Source organism: Tympanuchus pallidicinctus, unplaced genomic scaffold (genome assembly GCF_026119805.1).
Source record: "Tympanuchus pallidicinctus isolate F22 unplaced genomic scaffold, pur_lepc_1.0 scaffold1, whole genome shotgun sequence".
Taxonomy (NCBI): domain Eukaryota; kingdom Metazoa; phylum Chordata; class Aves; order Galliformes; family Phasianidae; genus Tympanuchus; species Tympanuchus pallidicinctus.
Window position 1 is genome coordinate 27302716 of NW_026294618.1, and position 26088 is coordinate 27328803.

The 26088-nt window shown below is 38.4% G+C and overlaps 1 protein-coding gene across 9 annotated transcripts in view; it reads left to right on the plus strand.

Annotated features, from left to right (window-relative positions):
• ADGRB3 (adhesion G protein-coupled receptor B3) overlaps positions 1–26088 on the plus strand; it is a 458265-nt gene that overhangs the window by 353396 nt on the left and 78781 nt on the right. For all 9 annotated transcript variants that reach the window (XM_052690794.1, XM_052690547.1, XM_052690635.1 and 6 more), the window contains 3 exons: positions 107–233; positions 1996–2099; positions 4658–4760. In XM_052690794.1, coding sequence (XP_052546754.1) covers positions 107–233; positions 1996–2099; positions 4658–4760 — 334 coding nt within the window. The remainder of the gene's footprint in view (positions 1–106; positions 234–1995; positions 2100–4657; positions 4761–26088) is intronic.

Genomic DNA, 26088 nt, shown 5'->3' on the forward strand with positions numbered 1-26088 from the left:
GCGGCGCTCCTCGCGGCTCAGCTGCATTGTCTTCTCACGGAATCAGCCGTCAGGCGTAATTATCCCCATTTTTTTTTTCCCCCTTCTCTCTCTCTCTCCTTTGCAGGAACGACTCTTTGGGAACCTGGTCCACCCAGGGATGTAAAACTGTGCTTACCGATGCATCCCATACGAAATGCTTATGTGATCGTCTCTCTACCTTCGCCATTTTGGCTCAGCAACCTAGAGAAATAGTAAGTAACGAAGGGGGGAATGAAGCCCGTTCTAATGCAAAAGGAATAGTGCGGGGGGGGGAGGGTGGGGGAAGGGGGAATAAGAGGGGAGGGGGGAGGGGGGCTGGTCGAGCTTTCCTCTCAGGTATATTTCAGGCGTTGCATTGAGGAATTGTTTAATATTCCAGGTAGGCTAATGTTGTTAGTCTCCTGGTGTACACAGTGTTTCAGAGAAACAAATTCCAGATTCTGTGATATAACTATATCCTGGTGAAATTTTCATGCTCTTAAACTCTATGTGGTAGTTGGTTTTTTTTGTTGTTGTTGTGGTGGTGGGTTTTTTTTGTTTGTTTTTTGGTGTTTTTTTTTTTTTTTTCAGAAAAAGCCTTCTAATTGTGATGCAAATGTGTTGAAAACTTTTGTATTGAACAATTATCAACTTAACAAGCTTTTTAAAGGTTGCAAGCCTTTCCAGGGGAATGTATAGGGAGGCTTTATTATTGCTCTTAGGAAAATCCTAGATACTGTAGTTAGACAGATTGCATATCTGCATTGGACATTTTCAGCAGAGATTTTCAATGTGCTCTTTGATACAATGTAAAAAAAATAATCAAGATTTCATGTAAAAGAGTGAACATGAAGGATATCAGCAGACTATTACTGAATGTAAAATACAGCTAAAAACAAATATTTGTGAAGTTACCATGTAAAGACTTAATTTCATTTTCTTGGTTTAGAAACACATGATCAGACTCTTTAATAGCAAAGTAGATCAGCTTGGAACAAAGTGTCTGAAATAAAATGTTACTTTCTGACTGAGATTTGGCCTAAAAGTATATCAGCCTTATCTCTCATTTGGGTGATGAAAGATATCTTGATAAAATCTAATTTGCCATACCTCCCTGAGGCTTTAAACAGAATTTTTGTAAATCAGGCACTGAACCCTTTCAAAGTTTTAGGTATATTTATTTTTCTCTTTTCATTAGCAAAGACCATATGTATTACAGAATATGAACACCTACACAGGGAGGGAAAACCTTGCCTTGTATCTGACAATAGTAGCTTTCTTCATAGAAGGAAAAGCTACTTTCTTTTCAAGGTCATTTATTTATTTTTCTGTTTCATTAATAAACAGATTTCAAACTAATTAATTCTAAATTTGAAATACTTATGATACTGTTGTTGTAGGCATCTTGCCATTCTTTCCATATGATTAGAGGCCCAAGGAAATGAACTGTGCAAGAACAGTAGATCGAAGTCAAAGTTATTAAAACTCAGAAAGTTTGATAATTCTGTAATAAACATTAACCAATTTCTTGGAAAAATTAGTGAAAGATCTTTAATATACTACTATTATAAAACCAACCTGTTTATTTAATACTCAATTCCAAACATTGTTTCTCAAGGTAATTTTTTAAAATTAATTTTAATTGGGGAATATTTTAAAGTTGTGTTCATGTCATAGTTTTTTATCACATTGTAATGTTATTACCATCTTTATTTCTCAAAATATTATGCAGGTATTCTAAGCTATTTTAAAGTTCAAAGGCCTCAAGGGTTGTATCAATAATTAAAGATATCTTAGATTTATGTATGAATCAGTTTTGGAATTAAGTTGATTTCTGTTTCATATGTAACATTACTGAAGCTATCTCTGATACTGTCTGATTTTATAATATTTACTTTATTGCTTTTTTTTTTTTTTTTTTTTTTTTGTATTTTGACCTGTTGTTTTAATTGATGGAGATTGGTTTCCTTCATGGTTATCTGTTGTAACCTACAGATCATGGAATCATCTGGTACACCCTCAGTAACCTTAATAGTAGGCAGTGGTCTTTCATGTTTGGCCTTGGTCACCCTAGCAGTTGTCTATGCAGCACTATGGAGGTATGTAATGTATTAACAAAGTTAAACATGAATACATAGTTGTATTTAGTTGATTTAAAGTTTAAAGAGACCATTAGATTAAGTATTTATTATTTAGGGGAAAAAATGTATTTTTTCATTGCTAAGTCTATTGATGTGATTGATTAGTTTTCCTCTCTTGGCCTACTAGCAGTGGTACAGCCAACTCATCTTTCTCCTCTTTAATATGAATGATATTGCTTTTTTGGTGAAGTATTCATAGCATTAATGAATACTTTACTTGTTTTTCTATGTGGTGTATTTCATATAAGAAAGTAAAGTAGTCTCAAATAGTGTGCTGGTACTGTCCAATAATGGACTTTCTTCCTATTCTAAGTTTAATACATGAAAGTATTGTCTCAAATGCAAAATAGATAGTCATGGAGAAAATAATATGTGGTGTGAATTTCGCAAGAAAAGAAAAACAGGGAGAAAATGGTAATTTTTAGAAAATGGTAATTTTTTAGAGAAATGTAAAATCAACAAGTACGGTTTTGCTTCTAGAAGCAGTTTGATAATTCTATACCATTTTTGTTTTTCCCTTTCTTATGGAGCCTCAGAAATTCACAAGATTAGACAGATATATAATAAATGTAGACTATCTAGTCACATAAGATATAATAAGTATAAGAATTTTAAATTCCTGTCTGTCAAAGCTAAGAATATTTCTGAAAGAGTATTTCTAAAGAATTTTAGCATTATTTTTGCACTCTCTGATATATTTAGCACTTGGAAAGAAATACTGTCATGCTCAGTGGAACTGGTCTTCTCCATTGTCTAATTTCCAAGCTGAGAAAAAAATGTAAGGTACTGTGAAGAACTTAACATGGGTTCTGTATCCCTCCGGCTGAAGAAAAGTCTGATAAATCTTGGTTGTCTATCACTGAGATATTCCAAAAATATTATGATTACTGAGTGGCTGTCATTTGCATCATTACAATTCGCACTGAACAAGTGTCTTGAAAGTAACCACATGTACAGAGAGGATAGCTGAGATGTATATATTATCTATTAACTATTAGAAATCTGCAGGTGAGAAGAAAGTTGAAATTTTGACCCCATGCTTATGTATTTATATTTGGAATATCTTCCTTTTTTTTACCTTCCTTTCCTCTGTAATGAAGAGCTAAATCTGGTGCATTAATAGAGAAATTAAACTCTTCCTAGCTTAAGTCAGTTCTCTGAGCTTCTCATTGCATTGTATTTACCCAACTGCTAAGACCTTTTATAGGCCACAGATACTCAGTATTGGAGTCTGGCTCAGGTGAATCAATAGTTAACAGGTTGGAAAGTAACAGCACGCTGACAGTGTAGACAAAGGCACTAGACTTTCTGTATTTTTTTTCAAATTCATAAACCTAGCCTTAACAGCGCTATTCTATTTTTAGGAAGGAAAAAGAAAAGTGAACTGTAGTATCAGGGTTGTTTTTTCTTCTTATCTAAAAAGAAAGTAATGGTGTATTATTTAAATTGTAGTTGAGCAGAAAGGACTGTGATCTATTACATACCCAGTGGTCAACATCTGTTATGGGAGCAGCATCCCTTATTATGACCTCAGAGTCTCAGCTACTGGCATACAGATTGGGAGTAGAAAGCAATATTATTGAAAATTTACAGTATAGGTCATTAAATATATTAACTTGTGGCTTGGTCTTCAGATAAACTGAGCATCCTTAACTTCCACTTACTTTAACAGTGAACATCTACTCTGTTAGTGACTCTGATATCAGGTCAGTAAGGTACATCAGTTGAAACCATCATCATTCTATTTCTGTGCTCAAACATAAAAAGCTGTGCACAGAAAAATGAGAACATTTGCATCTTGTGAGGAAGTAGGTAAGAGCATTTGTAGTTTTTCATCCTGAGTGTACTTGTAAAATGAGTATAATAAGTTGGCAAGAAAGTGTCTGTTGCTCACTGTTATAATTTAATCTTTCCAAACAAGCATTTTTTTGTATTAGATTTTATGAAGATGAAGATCTTATAATATTATTACTTCTCTATACAAATTATTTTGTAAAGGTGGTGTAACTTCAAGATTAATGTTATCATTATAACAATAATACCTTTCAATATACATTGCTATATTATCCTCAACTAATCTGAATCTTAGTTATGCATGTGTATCAGATCTTCTGTTCATGTAAATCACCCTGTGCTTCTGAAGTTAGCTTTGAGACTGGTTGATGCAAGCTGTGGGTATTCCCAGGCATAAGGAGGAAGAGTGAAAAGAAACATGAATGTATCCAAGCCCATTATTATCAGCATGATGTCGGAAAACTGTTGTCATAATTTTGAAAAGAAGCATTGACAGAAACTTTTTTAAAATATACAAAGAAACTAAGAGGGACTATGTATGAAAATATCATAGTTCCTATGTCTGAAATGTGATGGTTTACTGATACTCTGAGCAGGAGAAATACATCAGAGTGCCTCTCTATAGCATTTCTAAGAATTGCATTAAAGCTTTGTGTGATTTAGTAGTGGCTTTCCTTTTTAAAAAGTTGTATCCTCTCTTTTTTTTCTTTTAATTTGAACAGATACATCAGATCTGAAAGGTCAATAATTCTAATCAATTTCTGCCTGTCTATTATCTCATCAAATATCCTTATCCTGGTTGGACAAACTCAGACACATAACAAGGTATGATAGATTCTGTTACATTTGCACTCAAGTATTGATACTTCTATTTTATCTGTGTTTTGCTTGAAGTAATTGCATTTATTTAGTCCTTCACTCATAGGAGTTTGCATTTTTGGTAGGCTACTAACAGAGGGAAAATATTTACTGTGTTTCATCGTTATTTTTTCCCCTCCAAAAATCCCTTTTGGTATTGTTCCCTCTGGATAAGCTGTGCTTTCCGTGGTGGACTTGTATGTTTTCTAACTAAATTTCAAAGCAGAAAGTTCAAAGACTCAACATCAAAAGCACAAATTCGGATTCATTATAATAGTTGTAATAGGATTGTGCTACAGTTGCTTTTTTTTTTTTTTTTTTTTTGTCTTTTTATTAACACACTGGTACTCGAAAGGCAAGTGGAAATTACTTAGAAGTTAGAGTACTACTCTTGAAAAAGTGCACAGACATTGTAACAAGCTATAGAACTGTTAGATCTCTGACTGATGTAGCTATAAGAAAGTAACAACCCTGCATATCTTATTTAGTGATGGACTGCTGATTTATTAGTAATCTGTTCTCAGACTTTCTGAACACAGAAATCATTTGCCTTGTTCTTGCAGAGCAAGGCTGTGTTAGTGTTTGGAGGAGCCACTCAGTGCCTACTGATGTTGGGCAGTGACAACAAATGATTGTTTAAAATTAACTGCAGCTACCTGATAGCTTGGAATATAAAATAGAACATAACTGGCAGATAGGTGTGTAGGCAATAGAGTGGTGTTGAAGTTTGCAGTGAGCAAAAATCTGTGAAGTAATTCTTAAACTCAGTGTTTTATACTGTATAATGCACTGCTCGTGTTGATTTTTTCCCAATCCAATGAAATCCCTTCATCGTTCTGCTGAAATTACAATTTTTATTTAATCTACAATTAACCATTTATTAATTTTAGATGAGTTCTTAAAATTTAGCTGACAGAACAATAAGCTCAATAGGAGTTACATTGCTGTACTTTGAAAAACATCCAAAACCAAAAATTATTATTTCCAATACAAAACTTAACAAAATCATTGAAATTGAGATATTAATATATTCTAAATTTTGAAATTTTGTAGAGGTGCAAGCAAAAAAAATATGATTTTGTAGAAGGAAACCACGAGATTCTCAAAGACTTTGTTCAGTGGAAAAAAGTTGGACATCTGCAGATGACTTTAGAATGCCAATAACAGTGAAAGGCAGAAGAAAGATTTAACCTCTCTGGAATTTCCACACTAGCTTGCACAGTCACACATAGTATGTTATTATCAATTTCAAGGCTCTATTGTCATCGTGGAAATGAGGTTTGAGTGCACTAGAATGACTGTATTTGAGAACGTGTTCCTGAGGTATGTTGGCAGATTTACTCCAATGCTTTACACTGGGAATACTGAACTGAACATCTTTCTTTATGAATCTTAATGTCTTTGACCTCCCTCACTTCTGCTTGCTGAAATCCTAAAAATGAAGAGATTATGTTGACTTCTTTTTGGGAACTGCCAATCCTAAGAATAGAAATGTGCGGAGAAAATTATTGACAGAAAAAAACAACATGTCACATGGTTTTTGAATATACAGACTGAAAAAATGATTCTAAAATACCACTTTTTACTTAGCTTGTCTTCTTTCTGAGTCCATGTCTTGCTCTTGATACATTTATCACCAGGGAGCTTCTAGACAGGGAGTACCTCTGATGGATCAAAGGAAAAATATGTTTTTTATATTGAAGATATTCCTTGTTACGCATCAGAAGTCTTTTTTTCACCAGGTCCAGTGACCTGTGAATTTATTGTACCTCCAAGAGAGGAACTGTGAGTGTACCATCAACAAAATGGCCAGCTAAAGCTAGTGTTCAGCAAAGGCTTAGTCAAATTAAAGCAATCAGACCTGGGTATGACTTCACTACATTTGCAAATAAGGATATGTTTTGGCATGATATGTTTTTCAGTACAAGTTCTAGAATCTTTACTTTTAGTGCTCATATACCACCATAAGAAGTCAGTATTTGATTTTTAGTCTTTTGGTATAGATTACAATACTGACATCTATAGGAAAAAATATGTTTTCATTTTGCTGAGCTGGAAAATTAAATATGGAAATTAGAACTTCAGAAAGATCTGTGGTTCAAGCTAAAAAAAATTGTAGATTTTGTTTCAAGGATTTTGTTATTTACCACAAGCCAAAATAATTTAAGTTTTTAGGGTTTCTTTGAAAGCTTTAAGTGAAATCTTGGAAAATACTTTATCAGGAATAATGTAATATTCAAGTCAACTTTTAAAAATTATTATTCTATGTTAAAGACTGTGATGGTATTTTATGGTCAGAAGATGAGATCAGGGTTTTTAATGTATCAGAGAATTTGAGAAATATGACATGCTGTAATTGACTGCTTATTTATTCTGTTCCATTCTTATTCTTGCAATTTGCTTGTTATTGGGCATCTAGTTAGTAACCATATGATGCTGTTGATGTTCACAGAGTTGAAGAATGCTCTGCTTTTCCTTGTGCTTTGGACTTGTTTGAGTTTAAACTGTCCCAAGTGCTATATGTGTGTATATTCCCTTTAAGATTGGATGTTTATAAAGCTGATAAAGGTGAATTCAGTTTTAAATTTGAATCATGTGTGAATTAAGTGTACTGAGGGTGCATTTATGACAAACAAGATTTTGTCAGTTGGTGAAGTTCATAGTTTTCTCTGTCTACATTGAACACTGCATCAACCACTTTTGTTAATTTCAAAGGTACCCCATCTCCAGGAAATTTATTTTATACATATGTTTTTTTAATGTACATATTGACATCTATTGCAGAAAAAATATTGACTCTCTTGGTCTGAATAAGTGTAAGTTTACTTTTATTTACTTTCTCCTTTATGTAAATCATAGATACTTGGCATGTTGAGTTTAGATCTGCTCTTTTAAGGTTGAATACATTCTTGATGTTTTTATAAAAGCTTCTTTTAGTGAGAACTGCGTTTCAATGTTACACTCTTGGTAGTTCAACTGAGTTCTGCCTTTCTCAGTGAAAAAAGAATATGGTATTTCCCACGGGCAGAAATGGCCACATTATTTACAGAGAAGCACATAGTTTTTCCATTTCTTAGATTCCTTTTTTAAAAGTGATTTTTTCTCCTGTTTCAGTATATAAAATGTAACTTGAGGACACTAACATTAGACCAGAGGTCTAGATCATGAGGCCTCTATCTAGTTTCTAGTAAGAATAAGAATTCTTACTGATCTAGGAGGGAGTATGGTTCCTCGTGGAAAATTTGGACTGGAATAGCAAAATAAAAAAAAATTTAAAAAGTTTGTCAGCATAAACGTCAAACTTGTTGTGTGTTTTATTGAAGGGCATATCTGAGAAATGTTCTGCCTTTTTCAGTATGTTTCCCAAGATTTTCCAAACACAGAACTTTATTCAAAGCTGCCTTAATACGTCAAACTTTGTAAGAGTTTTCTGTTTTGTCAGATTCCATTTTGTAGCACGGTTCACTGAAGGCTGAATTTGCAATAATATTATGAATTTGGTTACATATCATGTTTCAGTATAATAAGTGCTATACTAAGTATGATATGCTTATTAATTTAATTTTGATGCTTCTTTCTGTTTCTTGTTTTCACGTCCGAAGAAAAACTTAATGTTAGATGTTAGCCACATAATCTAATTTAAATGTGAGGATACCTGTAATGCTGTTGATACACCAGGGGTAGCCTTTTTACAGCTGAATCTAGTTGTGATGTTGAAATGAAGCTTCCCAAATTAAGGAAAGATAACACATTTCATATATAACCTAACTGCTCAAGTATCTGTTATTTAACAAATACTGTGAGATATACTTACATTTACAAAAGCAATATGCTTTTAATTTGAAGAGATTGACAGCTTTCTTTGGGGAAATCTATCAGTGATTTGTAAGTTCCACTGAAATGGAACTCTTACTATATTTTCTTGCCATCAGAAAAATATGGTTTTATTTCTTTTCTATGTGGACCTTTGGCACTAAAGCAATACATCTTTATTTATGTTACTGATCCCATTTAATGAACTGATTCTCTACTCCAAATAAATTATATTTACAAATGGGTAAAAATTAATTATTTTCTATATTGTCTCTTTCTGATCATACTTGAGTTCATTGCTGGAATTCGGGTCACTTGTAAAAAATAGGCATATTTTTAGAAATATCATAAAACCCTGCACATTTTGTTAGTCAGACTTATGTGTGCCATGGAATACCAGGAAAGATGTTTGGGAACAAGGCAACATTTAGCAACCCTGATATTCTGTCTCAACCTTGTTTAATTGCAATATCCAGTTTATTGCTCTTGCTATTTACATTTTGATTAATCTCCCCTGAAAGTAGGTGAAAAAATGTGGTTATTTTAGAATTTGATGTCTTTGACCACCTAAAGCACATAACATAAACAAACAGCGGTTCTGATAAAATTATTGTGAACAGGCAAAAAAAAAAAAAAAAAATCATAAAATTTTACAGATTACAAGATTTGAGTGGCCACTAAATAGGCCAACTGGATAAAACTAAATCCAGTTTTAGGTTTTGTTCATTTTTTTGTTTGTTTTTAAATAGGCATTCTAAGCTGAAAGAGTCAAATAGGAGTAGAAAGGAGCTGAGAAGCCACAGTGCCACGTTCCCACAGCATTCTGAAGCAGCTGACTGTGTAACTAGGACTCCCTCAGGTTTTGAGAAACAGTGGGTGGAGGGATCCCCTGAGAACCCAGCAAATGTTCAGGTAGCATTAGTACTGTCTCTAACCATGTGGCTCTTGCCCCATATCTGCTGCCGCCTTACAGATGCAGGCATCATGGCAATATATCTCCTAGGAAACAGCAGGAGAGACCTAAGAGCAGATGGAATGAACAGAGAAATGATGCTAACACAGCATTAAGGTTGTTTTAGAAAATCAATGAGGATGTAGGGAATTCAGCGTCTCAAGCAGTAGAACTCTGTTCTTTAGCTTATGCTCTGAGGACTTCAGGATGATACTATCCACTTAATCAATAAGACCTGGGCAAATATGTCCTTCCATTTTTTTCACCAGTTCCCAGTTGTCACCTTCTCTGCTGATTGCCATTTCTTCCTTTGTGTGCAACAGTTTATTGAACAGAATAGGCCAAATCTCACAGAAACCCACAATTAAATAGGTCATCTCTCAGAGTACACTGTACCACACACATCTGCCTGCTGTGTATTTGGGAACTCAGAAACAATTAACTGAAGAGCCCACTTAGCGTAACTATTACAGGAGTAGTTCTGCTTAAGCAATACTGTTTCACCGTGCCAAATTCTGACCAAACCGGTTGACATGAGTAGAATTAGGTACCTATTTTCAGATTCTTGAAGGAGCAGATCTTTCTTACCCGAGATCAGTAAATATTGTCATTCATGCTACTGCTAACCTGCCTCAGTCGTAAAGGTAATGTTTTCACAAGTACCTGCCACTCAGTTTCTCAAAATACATCAACTTTATCATTCAGTTTGCTGCTTCTAAACAAACTAGGCATTTCAATTTTACGTGGGCTAAAGAAAGAGATTGGGTAGACATTATCAGCATATAATCTCTGCTTCCAGTCCCCAGAACCTTGATCAGAACTCTGTGACCTATTTTAGAATAACAGAAATTTTCAGTTAGGAAGGTTGTCTGGTTCTATATCCTTCTCAAACCAGAGTCAGCTGTAAGGTCAGAACAGGTTATCCAGAGTTAAAGACTTAAATTTATGTAGTCGTGTCTTGAAAATCTCCAACTGTAGAGACTGCATGATCTGCCTGGGGGTAGCGAGGCCCTACAGAGGGATCTGGACAGGCTGGAGAGCTGGGCTGAAGCCAATAGGATGAGTTTCAACAAGGCCAAATGCCGGGTCCTGCACTTCGGCTACAACAACCCCAGGCGACGCTACAGGCTTGGGGCGGTGTGGCTGGAGGACTGTGTAGAGGAAATGGACCTGGGGGTATTGATTGATGCTCGGCTGAACATGAGCCGACAGTGTGCCCAGGTGGCTAAGAAGGCCAATGGCATCCTGACTTGCATCAGAAACAGTGTTGCAAGCAGGAGCAGAGAGGTGATTGTTCCCCTGTATTCAGCACTGGTGAGGCCGCACCTCGAGTGCTGTGTCCAGTTTTGGGCCCCTCACTGCAAGAAAGATATTGAGGCCCTGGAACGTGTTCAAAGGAGGACAACAAAGCTGGTGAGGGGTCTGGAACACAGGCCATATGAGGAGAGGCTGAAGGAGCTGGGAATGTTCAGCCTGGAGAAGAGGAGGCTCAGGGGAGACCTCATTGCTCTCTATAACTTCCTGAAGGGAGGCTGTAGTGAGCTGGGGGTCGGCCTCTTCTCTCGTGTCATTAGTGATAGGACCAGGGGGAATGGTTTCAAGCTACGGCAGGGGAGATTCAGGCTGGACATGAGGAAGTATTACTTTTCGGAAAGGGTGGTCAGGCACTGGAACGGACTGCCCAGGGAGGTGGTGGAGTCACCGACCCTGGGGGTGTTCAAGGAAAGACTGGATGTTGTATTGAGGGACATGGTTTAGTAGGAGCAATTGAGAATAGGTGAACGGTTGGACTGGATGATCTTTTAGGTCTTTTCCAACCTTGGTGATTCTATGATTCTATGATTCTATGATTCTATGAAACCTTGAGAAACTCCCCAGTGCTTGACTATTCTCACAGCTAAAAGGCATTTGCATGTACCTTCTTTGGACTTTTCTTGTTTTGATTTGTGTTAATTGTCCTTTGTCATCCCACCCCAAATCTCTGTGAAGACACTGGCTACATCTTCTCAATCAGCTCTCTGTAGGCACTGACAGGCTGGTGTTATGTGCCCCAAAGCCTTGTCTTTTCCAGGTTGAGCAAGCGCACCTTCTTCAGCTTTTCCTCACAATGCATGTGTTGTAGCCCAAACCATACTCATGGCCTTTGCTAAAATCACCATAAGACTTTCTTGTACTGGGTGTCCCGATTGTATTGGATGTGATATTCTAAATGTGATCTAATGTGCTGAAAAAGGGAGGAAAATCATTTGTCAGTCTACTAGCTGTGCTCCTGTTGGTGCAGCTTTGAATGCGCTTGACCACTTGTGCTGCCAGGGCACACTATGGACTCATATTCAATTGAGTTTCCCATCCCTCCAACACGTTTAGCTCTCTCCAGATAGCATCATTGCCCTTGACTGTGTTTGGTCCTATCTTCAGAGTTTAACAAGAACTTTGCTGCCTATTCCCTGCCAGTGACATTAAAGACAGGTCACTGTAGTACTCATCATTTGCCTCCAGGTAAATTACCACCCAATCCAACCTATTTCTTATCTTTTTAGTTGTTTTCCATCTGCCTGTGACCTCCTGGTCTAGCTATAAAAACTAGTTGTTGGAGATTTTGTTGGAGCTTATTTAAATGAATTTAATAATTTTAATTAACAATAAAAAAAAAAAAACGTTTTTTGAATGTGTGACCTATGACTCACACCTGTATCAGCTCCAGCAGCTCTCAGCTGGTGAGTGTCTTCACCCATCCAGCCACTCATGCAGACATGCTGAGAGGCGCAGCACTGATGCACTGTGCTCCCTACTCCCTTACTGTAGTGTTGGGTTTAGTGCTGCAGTGTGTGCCTTACTTGTCCTTCCTCAGCCCAAAGTAAACAGACCAGGCTTTACTCTCTGCTGTCCTGCTGTTCTCAAAATGGTATGTGCTGGGAGTTATTTGTTTGTTTGTTTTCTTCATGTTCTTCAGGACCTTTTTAGAAGTTTGATCTCTTCTGGAATTTACCCCCACAGTCCTGAGCTCATTCCCTCATAAACACCTGTTTGAATCATTTCAGACAATCTGTTGATGACTCAAGTAGCTATTCTGGGCTTCACACCTATTCTCTACCTCATTGCTTGTTTGTTGAATTCTAGTGGAAATAGAATAATGGTCAATGGGAAGTAGATCAACCTTCAGACAAATGTGTTTTCATTTATGTAACAATAATCTTAAAAAGAAAAAAAAGTGAAAAACATAAACACTTGTGACTACAGTGAAAAGATTTTTAAATGAAGGTGTCATAGGAATATACTTCACAAAGCTAATCATTTTGAACAATAGTAATAACACTAACAGCAACTTGGTTATTTTCATTCTGCTATGAAGGTTGCATTTCCAACATGAAGCTGTCTATGTGGGTTATCATGTCTGAAAAGGCAGGCATACAATTTGCCTGCCATATATACCAAAACAGATACAAAAATCTTATCAAGATATTTTTTATATCAGTATCTGGTAAAATAATACATTAAAAATACTATTATTTGATAAATGCAATGTAAAGCTCATGTTCTGAAACAATTTGTATAAAATCATTACTTTTTATTTGTATCAAAATAAAACATTAGAAAGCACAAATTCTTTAGTAAGATCATTTAAAGAACAATGGTGTAAATTTCGTGCAAAAGGTTATTTACTTATTGTACTAGATTTTATTTATACTCCCCTACAATTCCCTGTTGTGTCTGCATATTTTCAGGAACATATGGTATGGTTTAACCTTGGCATACACTATGAAGTTCATTTTTACAGTTAACTCTTCTTTTGTTGTTGTTGTTTTTATTTTTGAATTCTCACATATATGAGTTTTTGGGCCCCTACATCTTGCAGTTAACGTAAACGAATACTGGATTGATCAGATTCTTTGTTTGGTCTTATTAGAAACTAATAAATGAGAATTCTTTCCTTATACACTATATATTTCACTCTGAAACAAATCACATAGAAGTTCACCAGACACAGAGCTGGCTTAAGATATGGTATGTAAATGAACTGTGAGATTTGTGTTATCAATGAAGTACGCTTAAGTTTGGAAACAGCTCCTAAGTGAATCAATTTGCTTTTTTATTATAGGGAGGAGGAGGAGGGCAGAAGTGAATTCTGTTTGCTGGATTCAATCAAAATAATCCAGAATGCTGTTCGGAGCAGCAGTCAGAACTAATTGCTCCAGAAATACTAGAAGTTTTGCCCTGGCCAATTGCAAGTTAGAGTACACTTTACATTTACTCTTTAGTTTTTAGCAAATAGTGGAAAGTCAAGAATAATCATCCACATCCTGTCCTTTCCTGCCTTTTCTTTCTAGTGAAAGTAACAGAGGTCATACATGCAGACCCCTTGAAGTTGGCATTCACTAAATGTGATCCTAGTATACTTATAACATCATGAGAAAAAAGTGTTAGATGCTATAGATCACAATGGGACTTAGTCACAATAGGGATGCTTAGCTTGTTAAACTCCTAGTTACAGTTAGGCATCAAAATAATGTACCCAGAGATCCTTTTTGGTATTAGTGTAAAATGCATTCTAAGCCTCTAAGTTTTAGATGGTTGCTGAAACATGATCTTTTAGATTTGTTTTCTTGGACACTGTATGGGAACTGTTAAGACAGCCTGAACCACTGATTGATCACCTGGTAAAGGGCCTGGCCAGCCCTGGGAGCACAGGTACAGCTGTGAGATCAGAAGGGGTGGAGCCTGGCTGCACCTCTCTTAGACCCCATTTAAGGGCTGAATGCCTCTATGGAAGGAAATTTGGTGGGAGATCCCTTCCTTCTGGAGTCCTTTCTGTGGGTCTAGATTTTCAGAGATGGGTAAGCACCTTTACTTTTCCTGTGAAGTACCATCCTATTGGTGCTGATCCCTTTGCTCTTGTATTCCTATGCTGGCCTTTCACTGTGTTAATCTTTCCAATTGTAACAAACACACATTCTTGTCACCTTAAGTCCCAGTGAGTCACACTGTAGACATCAAAAGTAGTGCTGATAAATTTGACAGTAACTGTGTTCTAGTGTTTTTATCTGTTGATGGTTTTGTCACAACTTGTATAAAACTGACATTGTGGATGAATAAGTAGGTATTTTGTGGAATTTAATGGAAAATCATGCTCAGAATTCTTGTTGAAAGAAAATTGTAAAGATAAATTTTAGAAGCGTGCATTTAGATATAATCATGAATGTTTTAAATGAAGGTAATTGTGAGATTTGCAAAGCTGCAGGGAAATGTACATGTTTGTAATAAAAAGGCCTCATGCTGTTAAAACTGATAGAATTCCTGAAATGTCAAGAAAGTTCAGTTTGCGCTAGAGTTGTGGGTTTAAAAACAGGATGGAAAATATGTTAGTGTCTTTCTTTTCTGAAGAAAACTGAAATGTATCTGGCACAAAAAGTCCAGCAGTTGGAAGGAAGTATGAATAAGGTTGGCACAAAATGTTTTGCCATTAGTAAGTGATTACATCTCTCTTTCTTTCTCTAATTAGTAGTATGGCATATAATTGGTGTTCTGTGCTCTTTATTTCGTAAAAAGTCAGATCTTCAAACTATCCCATGTTTATTAAATAATTTCTCTAAGGTAGGAAATGAATTATTATTCTTTAAATACCACTTAAAGTTAGATGAAGGCTTAAAATGAAAATGGTTTTCTTAACAAGCTTAACTGAGCTATACACAGCAACAAAGCAATGTATCAGAACCTACATACCTTGGGTTTTTAAAAGATAGGATTAATTTTAAATCTGTTTTTATTTGCATTGAGATTTTACACTCCTTACATTTAAAACAGCTTTCAGATCTGCCTTTAGAGTATATCCTCTTATGTTAAGTCAGTCAGAATTCAGGCTTGAGTGCTAGCAATTTAATTATTGCTATAAAACCTTCATTTTAGCACTGCTTATCTTTTAAAGTGAATACAGGATAGTAATAATGTTTCTCTGAACTGAATGATCTCACAAGGCTTTGCAGCCATACTACAATGGGAGTAAAATGGCTTTGCTATGAATCTTAGTTAGACCTTGGTATCAGTGCAGAATTAACTATGGAACTGCTGCTAGACTGAGTTTATCTCTTGTAACTGTTCATAAACCTCATTCCATAAAATCTCTCCAGAAACCTATTTGTAAGAGTTTAAACCTGATCAAATGTTTGTTTCCCTTTGTCTCTAAAAGATTCTTCCTTTTGGAAAGAGGACTCAACTATATTATATGCCACCAATCAAAATATATTCCTGGCAGATTGTTAAACTTAAGTGAGAAGACTGATTCACATTCCATTAAATACCTAGAGAACATTTCTATCCTAGTTAATCAGTGGCTGCTAAACAATAAAACATGTCCATTTATTTGTAGGAAATTGTCAATCAATTACAGATAGGATGATTCCAAAATATTGAGTTGTCATTTAGTCTCTCTGCACACAATTTGCCAATACAAAATTCAAGGCTTGAAATCAATTAGAACTAATCGGAATTGTGCTGCCTTGCAGTTGCCACGGCTAAAAGCGTGCACACAAGCTATCAATACATCTCATTTGTTATCCCATGACAACTTGATTGCATATTTGAGCCTCTGGAGGTGTTAGTTATTGAAGTTTCAGTACTCACTAAATACTGCGTGATATGCAAAGCAGACCCAAAACTGAATGTTGAGTTTTTTTTGTCAAAAAAGCACCATGTCGATTTTCAATTTAGGCACGTGTGTATTGCCCCTAGCACAAGTAGATCTTGGAAGTCTCTCAGTGTTACCCATCTTAAATGATTTGTATGGGCTTTGCTAAACTCATCTTATGGTGCTTTTGAAATTAAAATTTCATGTGTCAACTGGGACTGGCTTGAGTGACTTGGATTCACTTGTCTTTTCTGGAAATTTATGTGCAAAAACCTGCTAGCATGCTGTGAAAGCTTAAATTTCTGGAAAGAATACCTCTAAGTTGTTTTGAAGAAGAAATAAAAATAGATGATTATGAATGCATGAAACAGCAGTGCAGTGCATTCCCTAGCTTATTTCTTCTACATCTTGTTAGGCTCAAATGCACAACACTGTGACAGTCAGTTTCTCTGACCCTGACAATACCTTTGTTTTCAGTTGCTTCTAAAAAGCAGTACATCTGAAATGTAATATTATTCAGTTTTTAACTATAAGAAAAAAAAATGGTGTGCCTTCTAGCATCTGGAAAATTGCTACCCCACAATGATCTAAACCTGCTAGTGCTATCAGTTTAGAAAGCTACTGTATGTGCAGAGGATGGCACTGATTTCAGTAGTAGGCTCTGCAGGCAAAGTGATCTGATCTGCATAGATCACAGAGTCTGCTAAGGGAATTCCCAGCAGAGGAGTGGAGAGAATACAGATAAACTTTCCAGCATTAATTTGTTTCTAACTTTGTCATCTGATGCATGGACACAGTCTGGGAGATTTTCTAGGAGGAGGCATTCATGCAAGTATATAATTTAAAATCATTTATTTTAACATTTATACATTTTACACTTTTTAATTTTAGTTCCCAAAATGCATCTGAGGGACATGTATCATTAATTATTATTGTAGATGTTAAAAATAAACCTATCATTAAGGCTCTGGGAGTATTTCCAACACCAACAAATTTTCAATTTAATTTATTAACAGATAGAAACATGTTTTTTTTTATTTCTCCCTCCAGTCAGACCCTCAATTTAGTTTGTACTCACACCTCCCACAGGGAAAAGCCTGAGCAAATATATTAGCCTTGTACTATTTTCTCAATGTCAGCACACTAAGATCTGTCAGCTCTCCCATGGAGGCATGAGGGTTGGAAAAAAGTTGAGGACACCTTCAGCTGTAGTGAGATAGCTGATAATTTTGACCTTAAGAATGTTAAGTGGTACACAGAAGCAGTGGACATTCTGAAGAGAGTTGGATCTGAAACTTTCATCAGGTATAACAGAGTGAAATCACGTTTTGCTTCCATCCAACAAAAATAGTGAGGCTGGTATAGCCTAGAGGGGAAAGCTGTACCAGAGACAGTAGTGCTGTAAAACAAAGTTTTCTCTAATTGATTGCAGTCATATATCAGTGGAATCAAATAATGTTGGTGGTGGTTTGTTCTTTTTTTGCATTAGCAAAGGCTTCTGACTGGTCTGAGAGTGTTATGCACTGAGCATTCCACATGTTAAGCAGATTTGAGTGGCTAAGTATGTGGGCCTATAAGGCTGATATACTAGTGAAACAGATACCAGAAAAAAGTCACAATTCCTGTTGTGCATACAGATGGGTACAAATAACAATATTATAATCACAGACAGCACTTAGTAATTGTGTGACATCTAGACAGGCCTTCTCCATTTTTTTTTTTTTTTTTTTTCAAAGAGTAAAGAAAATTTGCAAGATGTGGGTATATTATGATCATATAGGATTTCTTCAGTATTCAATTACACTAGAGAACAATTTTTTAATAATCGCAAGGCACTGGAACTTTGTAAGAAACAGAGACAGCATCCAACTACAAATTCAAATCCATACATGGCTGTGGCCTGCTGGGTAAGTTTTGTTTCATGGTCATTTCCTTCAGAGGAAGTCGCTGTGTTCCTGGCCCATTGGAGGGTTGACTCCATGCTCCCATTGTGAAGTCTGACAGGAAACAACTTCCAGAAACAAAATATTGTAAACAGGGTTCACAAGTTAGAATTTAGGAGATACAAGTGAAGAGGCCATGCACATGGCCACACACGTGGCTGCATTTTCTACTTTCCCAATGATACTCCCTGTTCTGTCTTAGATATTCACTGATTTATTTTTTTTTTATTATTATTATTTATTTTTTTTTTTTTTAGGGTCTGCATTCTGCATTACACACAGATAGCTCCATAAGAGCTAAAGATCTACCTCTTCCCACTGAGATACAATTTTGTCAGCAGATATTCTTAGTTGTGTTTTGTTTTACATGAGAATCATTTGCATTCCACATGCGTTAAATTTTTGATATGAGACTCAGGTAAACATAGAGTCAGGGGTTAATCACTTGGTTAGCCATGTGTTTAATAAGTTAAAATAACTGAAGGTTTTTTATTTTCTTTAAAAAGCTACTGATGCATTATTTAATAAGTCATAATTTGAATATAATAAAATGCCTAGATTCAATCAATGGTAATTGTTTTACTTAGAAACAACCTGAAGTTATTTGCACTGAAAATTATAACAGTGGCATTTCCTTTTAGTTTAAAGCTGTATGGCAGACAACTGATTCCTTGAGCTTTATGTACAGTGCTATATTTTGCTTGATATTTATCATTATCTACATTTCAAAATAATCAGATCTCAACTAGACCAGAATTCAAAGTGCTCTGATAAAAGGATTTTAATATGCGTTCATGATTTCTATTTAGGAACGGAGAAAATTCTGAAAACAAAGATAATGTGTTACTAGCAATACTTATTGTCTTTAATTGCATCCATAGTGTTTCAGTGCACAAAGAATATGACTAGAAAACAACAGCCCAACATGTTCACTAGGACAACTATGCACTCATAACTCTTGGGGAAATTCTCTTTGTCAAAACAGGCACTGCTGGTTTTGGGAACAAGAGGGGCACATAATATAATTTCAATTCCTAGTTGAAATACACAGGTCTCTTCTTAGGCAAGAGTGAAGGGTTTCTTTTTTTGAATGCCACGTGCATTAAGTCCCTCACTTACTGTGAGAAGGGAAGAAGAATCTCCTGGCTGATCCATGTTTCAGCTGAGACAGCATTAATAGCACACTGATGTTTTGATTGTTGCTGAGCAAGAGGTATGTGGCAGAGCAGTACTAGACTGAGCACAGCAATGGCCAATTGCTGCCTCCATTAAGGTGCTGCAGGAGAGTGAGGGTAGGCAGAGCTAGCCTGTCACTAGCCTGTAGTGTCCAAGGGATTATTTCATAACGCCTAAAGTCATGAGGAAGGCCATAAAGCTGTGGGTAGCTGGTTGAGGTGTTGATCAGTGGGGGCGAGGGGGGTGGATGGACAGTGGTCAGCAGGTGGTAATTATATTGTTGAAACATCAAAATTTATATATATGTGTGTTATTATCATTGCTATTTTCTTTCCTTCCTCCCCCCTCCCCCTTTTTTCTGTCTTAGTAAGTACTTTTTGTCTCAACCCACAAGCTCTATTTTATTTCCAATTCTTTCTTCCATCCCACTGTAGGAGGGGTAGTGAGCAAACTGCTGTGTGGTGCTTAGTTGCCTGCCAGGCTAAACTACAACACATTTCATATAGGTAGGAACCAAGAAATGCTTTAGGTGAAGATTACTCCTGCTCTGTGTGGAAAAAGAAATAATCTGTTTCCAAATTAGAGATAGAGAAATGGTCTTGTCACAATTTCTACTTTCATCAGTTCCTTCTTTTTTTTTTTTTCTTTTTTCTTTTATAATCTTTTTTCATTCCTATCTAGCTTTGTGATTTGTTATCTTCTTTTTTGAATCTGACTTTGCTCACTCTTTGTTTGGCCCCACGTAAGATTTGCTTCCCTGTTTCTATGTCATTCAATATTATTATCAAAGCTATCACTTCAAAATTCAGTAATATCTACATAAGTGTTCTCCATTTTCAAAGAGTGAAGAAAATTTACTGGATGCAGACATGACTTTTTTCAATATTTAAATGTCACTGGAGGACAGGTTGTTTTGTTTTGTTGTGTGTTTTTTATGATGTCAAAGCACTGGACCTTTGTAAGAAACAGAGGCAGTATTCAAATCCAGTAGTGGCTGTGGCCAGTCAGGCAGGTGTTTTTTCCAGGTCATTTCCTCTGTAGAAAATGTTCCATGTTCCTGAATCGCTGTAGGATATATCTGATGTTCTGACATGGAGTCTGACAAAAAATACTTCCTAGAAGGGTTAGCAAGTTAAGAGGGAAGATTCTTTCTTCATTCTTTTAATTCTCCTTTATTTTTTTTCTCATTTCTTCTGGTTTGTTTGTTTCCTAAGAGGCAGAGAAGTCCCTATGCATGCATGCGCTCTCTCTGTCTGTCTGTCTGTCTGTCTGTCTCTCTCTCTCCCTCTCTCTCTCTCTCTCTCTCTTCCTTCTGGTCCATTCTTTCTTTTGAAGCATTCTTTTATGCAGACTTTCATAGTTCTCAACAGATAAGCACTTTTGGAATAATGGCCATTTTCTGTTGTCGTGTTTAAATGATCAAATACACTTTGTCAAGGAATATATGCTGAACATTTCAAGCATTATAACTGTGTTTGAATGCAATAGCTCTTCCTCACAGGTAGAAAAATGAGAAGTAATGCAAAGTGTGATTAAGAGATATAGCTCAGTAGGACTCGTATCATATACTGTCACGGAGTTGATCAGATCAATCTATGTCCGTGACAGGGGCGGCAGGCCTCTGCCCTCCCCCCCCACCCCGGTCCCACAAAAATGGGAAGGAAGGAAGGGAGGAAAAGAGCAGCGGCAACAATCTATGGAGGAAAACTTATTTTACTATAATATTGGAATACAAAATAACACAATATATACAATTTAATTGAAATTGAGATTAATAAATCAGACAAGATGAGAGAGAGAGTTCCCGGGACCGAGTCAAACCTGAAAAGCTTGGAACGGCCAGGAAAGCACCCTCCTGCACCCACTGCCAGACAGCAAGAGAGCGGCCCCCCCCACCCGGAAGGGCCAGATCCCGTGACTACTGTAATGTACAGGGATAGGTAGCTGGAATTGGGGCAGTGACACTTTAATGCCCCGTACACTACATGATGTTTTGATGTGGAATACTGAAACCATAAAAAAAAAAAAACAAAAACAAAAAACATAGAACCATGACATTCCACCCCTTATTCTACATCGTTACATCATGCTTAGAATATATATATATATATATACATATATACAAACAAACAAACAAAAAAATTAAAATGCACACATGACTATATACATACACATAGAATTAATAACTGCACTCCCCTGGCATCAAGTTTCCTTGTGGTACACATTGGACATCCCCATTCTTCTGCATTACCCACCAAGTGGATCCTGGTCCCTGGGCAAAAACTATACCACGGAGAGGTTTGCCCTTTCCAGAAGCTGGAAGAACCCAAACTGCCTTTCCTAACATGTTCTTTACATGTACAACAGGGACTTTATCTCCCTCTACGGTATGTAGGGAACTGGATTGGTTAGGACCATCACGATTGATAGATCCTCTGGTATTGACTAACCAGGTGGCTTCTGCCAAATGCTTCTCCCAGTGCTTAAATGTTCCACCACCCAATGCTTTTAGCATCGTTTTTAACAATCCATTGTATCGTTCAATTTTGCCAGAGGCTGGTGCATGGTAGGGGATATGGTAAATCCACTCAATGCCATGATTTTTGGCCCAAGTATTTACAAGAGAATTTTTGAAATGAGTCCCATTATCTGACTCAATCCTTTCTGGGGTGCCATGTCGCCACAGGACTTGTTTCTCGAGACCCAGTATGGTGTTTCGGGCGGTAGCATGGGGTACTGCGTATGTTTCAAGCCACCCAGTGGTTGCCTCCACCATAGTAAGCACATAATGCTTACCATTGCGAGATCGTGGCAAGGTGATATAATCAACCTGCCATGCCTCCCCATATTTGTACTTTTGCCATCGCCCTTCCTCCCACAGAGGTTTCATCCTCTTGGCTTGTTTGATGATGGCACATGTTTCACAGTTATGAATAACCTGTGCAATGGCATCCATAGTTAAGTCCACCCCTCGGTCTCTAGCCCATTTGTATGTTGCATCTCTCCCTTGATGACCTGAGGTCTCATGGGCCCACCGAGCCAGAAATAATTCACCCTTGTTCTGCCAGTCCAGGTCTATTTGAGCCACCTCAATTCTGGCAGCTTGGTCTACCTGATGGTTATTTTGCTGTTCTTCGGTAGCCCGACTCTTGGGCACATGAGCATCTACATGACGCACCTTTACAACTATAGTCTTTGTTCGGGCAGCAATGTCTTTCCACAGTTCAGCAGCCCAAATAGGTTTACCCCTTCTTTGCCAGTTATTTTGCTCCCACTGCTGTAACCACCCCCATAAGGCATTCGCTACCATCCACGAGTCAGTGTAAAGATAGAGCATTGGCCACCTCTCCCGTTCAGCAATATCCAAGGCCAGTTGGACAGCCTTTACCTCTGCAAATTGGCTTGATTCTCCTTTCCCTTCAGTGGCTTCTGCAACTTGTCGTGTGGGGCTCCACACAGCAGATTTCCATCTGCGATGCTTTCCCACAATACGACACGATCCATCTGTGAACAGGGCATATTTTTTTTCATTCTCTGGTAGTTCATTGTATGGTGGGGCCTCTTTAGCACGTGATACCTCTTCTCCTGGTGGTGTTCCAAACTTTTTACCTTCAGGCCATTCCATGATGACCTCTAGGATTCCTGGACGGCTGAGGTTCCCCATCCGTGCTCGTTGTGTAATCAGTGCAATCCACTTACTCCAAGTGGCATCAGTAGCATGATGGGTGGAGGGAACCTTTCCTTTAAACATCCAGTTCAGCACTGGCAGTCGAGGTGCCAGAAGAAGCTGTGTTTCAGTACCGACTACTTCGGAAGCAGCCCGAACCCCCTCATACGCAGCTAAGATCTCCTTCTCAGTTGGAGTGTAGTGCTCTTCAGACCCTCTGTACGCCCGACTCCAGAATCCCAGGGGTCGGCCTCGAGTCTCTCCCGAGGTTCTTTGCCACAAACTCCAAGTGGGACCGTTCTCTCCGGCAGCGGTATAGAGGATGTTCTTTATACCCTGTCCCGTCCGTACTGGCCCTAGGGCCACGGCACGGGCTATCTCCTGTTTGATCTGTTCAAAAGCCTGCTGCTGCTCAGGGCCCCATGTAAACTCATTTCTCATTCGTGTCACATGATAAAGGGGGCTTACAATGAGGCTGTAGTTTGGAACATGCATTCTCCAAAAGCCCACTGCACCCAGAAAAGATTGTGTCTCTCTTTTGCTAGTGGGTGGAGACATGGCAGTGATTTTGTTGATCACATCTGTCGGGATGTGACGACGGCCATCTTGCCACTTTATACCTAGGAACTGAATCTCCTGGGCAGGTCCTTTCACTTTGCTTCGCTTAATAGCAAAGCCAGCACTCAGAAGAATTTGGATCGTTCGCTCTCCTTTTGTAAAGACTTCTTCTGCTGTATCGCCCCACACAATGATATCATCAATGTACTGCAGGTGCTCAGGAGCACTGCCCTGTTCCAATACAGTTTGGATCAGTCCATGGCAAATGGTCGGGCTGTGTTTCCACCCCTGGGGCAAACGGTTCCAGGTATACTGAATGCCTCTCCAGGTGAAAGCAAACTGTGGCTTACATTCTTTGGCCAAAGGAATGGAAAAGAAGGCATTAGCAATGTCAATGGTGGCATACCATTTGGCTGCTTTTGACTCCAGTTCATATTGGAGTTCTAACATGTCCGGCACAGCAGCACTCAGAGGGGGTGTGACTTCATTCAGGCCACGGTAGTCCACCGTCAGCCTCCATTCTCCACTGGCTTTACGCACTGGCCATATGGGGCTGTTAAAAGGCGAGTGAGTTTTGCTGATCACTCCCTGGCTCTCTAGTTGACGAATTAACTTATGAATGGGGAGCAAAGAATCCCTGTTGGTGCGGTACTGACGCCTGTGCACCGTTTTTGTAGCAATTGGTACCTGTTGCTCTTTTACTCGCAGCAGCCCCACAACAGATGGATCTTCTGACAGGCCAGGCAAAACAGACAGCTGCTTAATGTTGTCTGTGTCCACAGCAGCTATTCCAAAGGCCCATCGATACCCCTTAGGGTCCTTGAAATGCCCCCTTCTGAGATAATCAATACCTAGTATACATGGAGCCCCTGGGCCCGTCACAATAGGATGTTTTTGCCAGTCCTTACCAGTGAGGCTTATCTCAGCCTCCAACACAGTCAATTCTTGAGAGCCCCCGGTCACTCCAGAAATATGGATTAATTCTGTCCCTTGGTGACTCGAGGGCATCAGAGTGCACTGTGCACCAGTGTCCACCAGTGCCTTATATTTCAGTGGTTCTGATGTGCCAGGCCATCGAATCCACACAGTCCAATATACTCTATTATCCCTTTCCCCCTCCTGACTGAGGGCAGGGCCCCCCTATTCGTTACCTGTGGTAACTGGAGCAACTGCACTGGTGGTTGATCTGCTTTGTAATTCTTTCACCCGGGCTCGTAGTACAGGAGTAGGTTGACCGTGCCACTTCCCCATGTCTTCTCCATGGTCACGTAGGTAATACCATAAGGCAATTCGCGGTGTACTACCCCTTACTTGAGCCGGAGAGCGTTTGCTTCTAACAGCTGAGATCTTTGATGGTGCACGTGCACGTGAGAAGGAAGGTTGTTCGTCTTTAGTTAGATTGGCTCGCAAAAATTTCATCATCTCCTTCACCTCCTTTGCTAGACTCATTTGATCATCCTGATCTTCATCAAGCGTCTCTGATACTGCTACAGGTTTGTCGCGGTTAATCAGTTGAGACACTTGCTCCGTCATTTTTGATATCGCAGCAACGGCAGCATGAATCGGGGACAGCAATTGTTCGTAGTTTTGGAGCGTAACAATTAATTCATAAACTAAGGGCGTTCTCTGTTGTTCGTTGAATCTGTCACACGCTGACATCAGTGTAGAGGCATATTTGTCTGGCGCTGTTGTCACGATTTTCTGCCATATCTCAGGCGTTGTCCTCACTCTTTCAGGGTCGCGGTTTTGGTGTGGGTCGTTAGGAACAAAGTCAGGGTCATACAACATTTCCACCACGCCTATTTCCCTCAAATACTGGATCCCCTTTTCAACTGTATCCCATTTTTTCATTGCAATCTTCAAGCCATTTTTGAAGGGATACTTTTCCTTCACGGCTGTTAACACTCGTTCCCAGAGGGAGGCAGCCTCATCCGAACATCGACTAATTCCTCTATCAATAGCTGGATCTCTGGCAATGGCACCGAGTTGGCGAGCTTCATTACCATCCAGAGACAAGCTATGGGCCCCACTGTCCCAACAGCGAACCAACCAGGAAACAAGAGTTTCATTCGGGCGCCGTGTAAACTCCTTTCTTGAACCTTGGATTTCAGTCATCTTTAGAGGCCGGCGAGTAGTAATAGAGACTTCCTCTTCATCACTCTCTTCTGCACGTCTCTTAGTTTTCCCTTTTGCCTTTCGCGATGGTGGTGGTGCTGAGGAGGGCCCCTCGCCTGGATCTTCCTCCACCTCCTCCTCCTCTTCTTCTCTTTTTCGTTCAAGACGCGAAGACACTCGTTTCCATTTCTTGCCCTCCACAGGAGCAACTGGTATTGTTACTGGTGTCTCCTGTGATTGATTAGATTTGACTTGGGGATTTTCCCCTTTAGCTTGAACCTCAGCTCGGAAACTCTCTCTCTCCAGAATGGTGTTATATAGGGCACGGTAAGCACAAGCCAAACCCCAAATAAGTTGTACCTCCCTAGATTTATGTAAGCCGTTTAGTCCCTGACTCAAATACTGGCTTAGTTTCTCAGGATCCCACAGGTGTTCAAGGGTAAAATCCC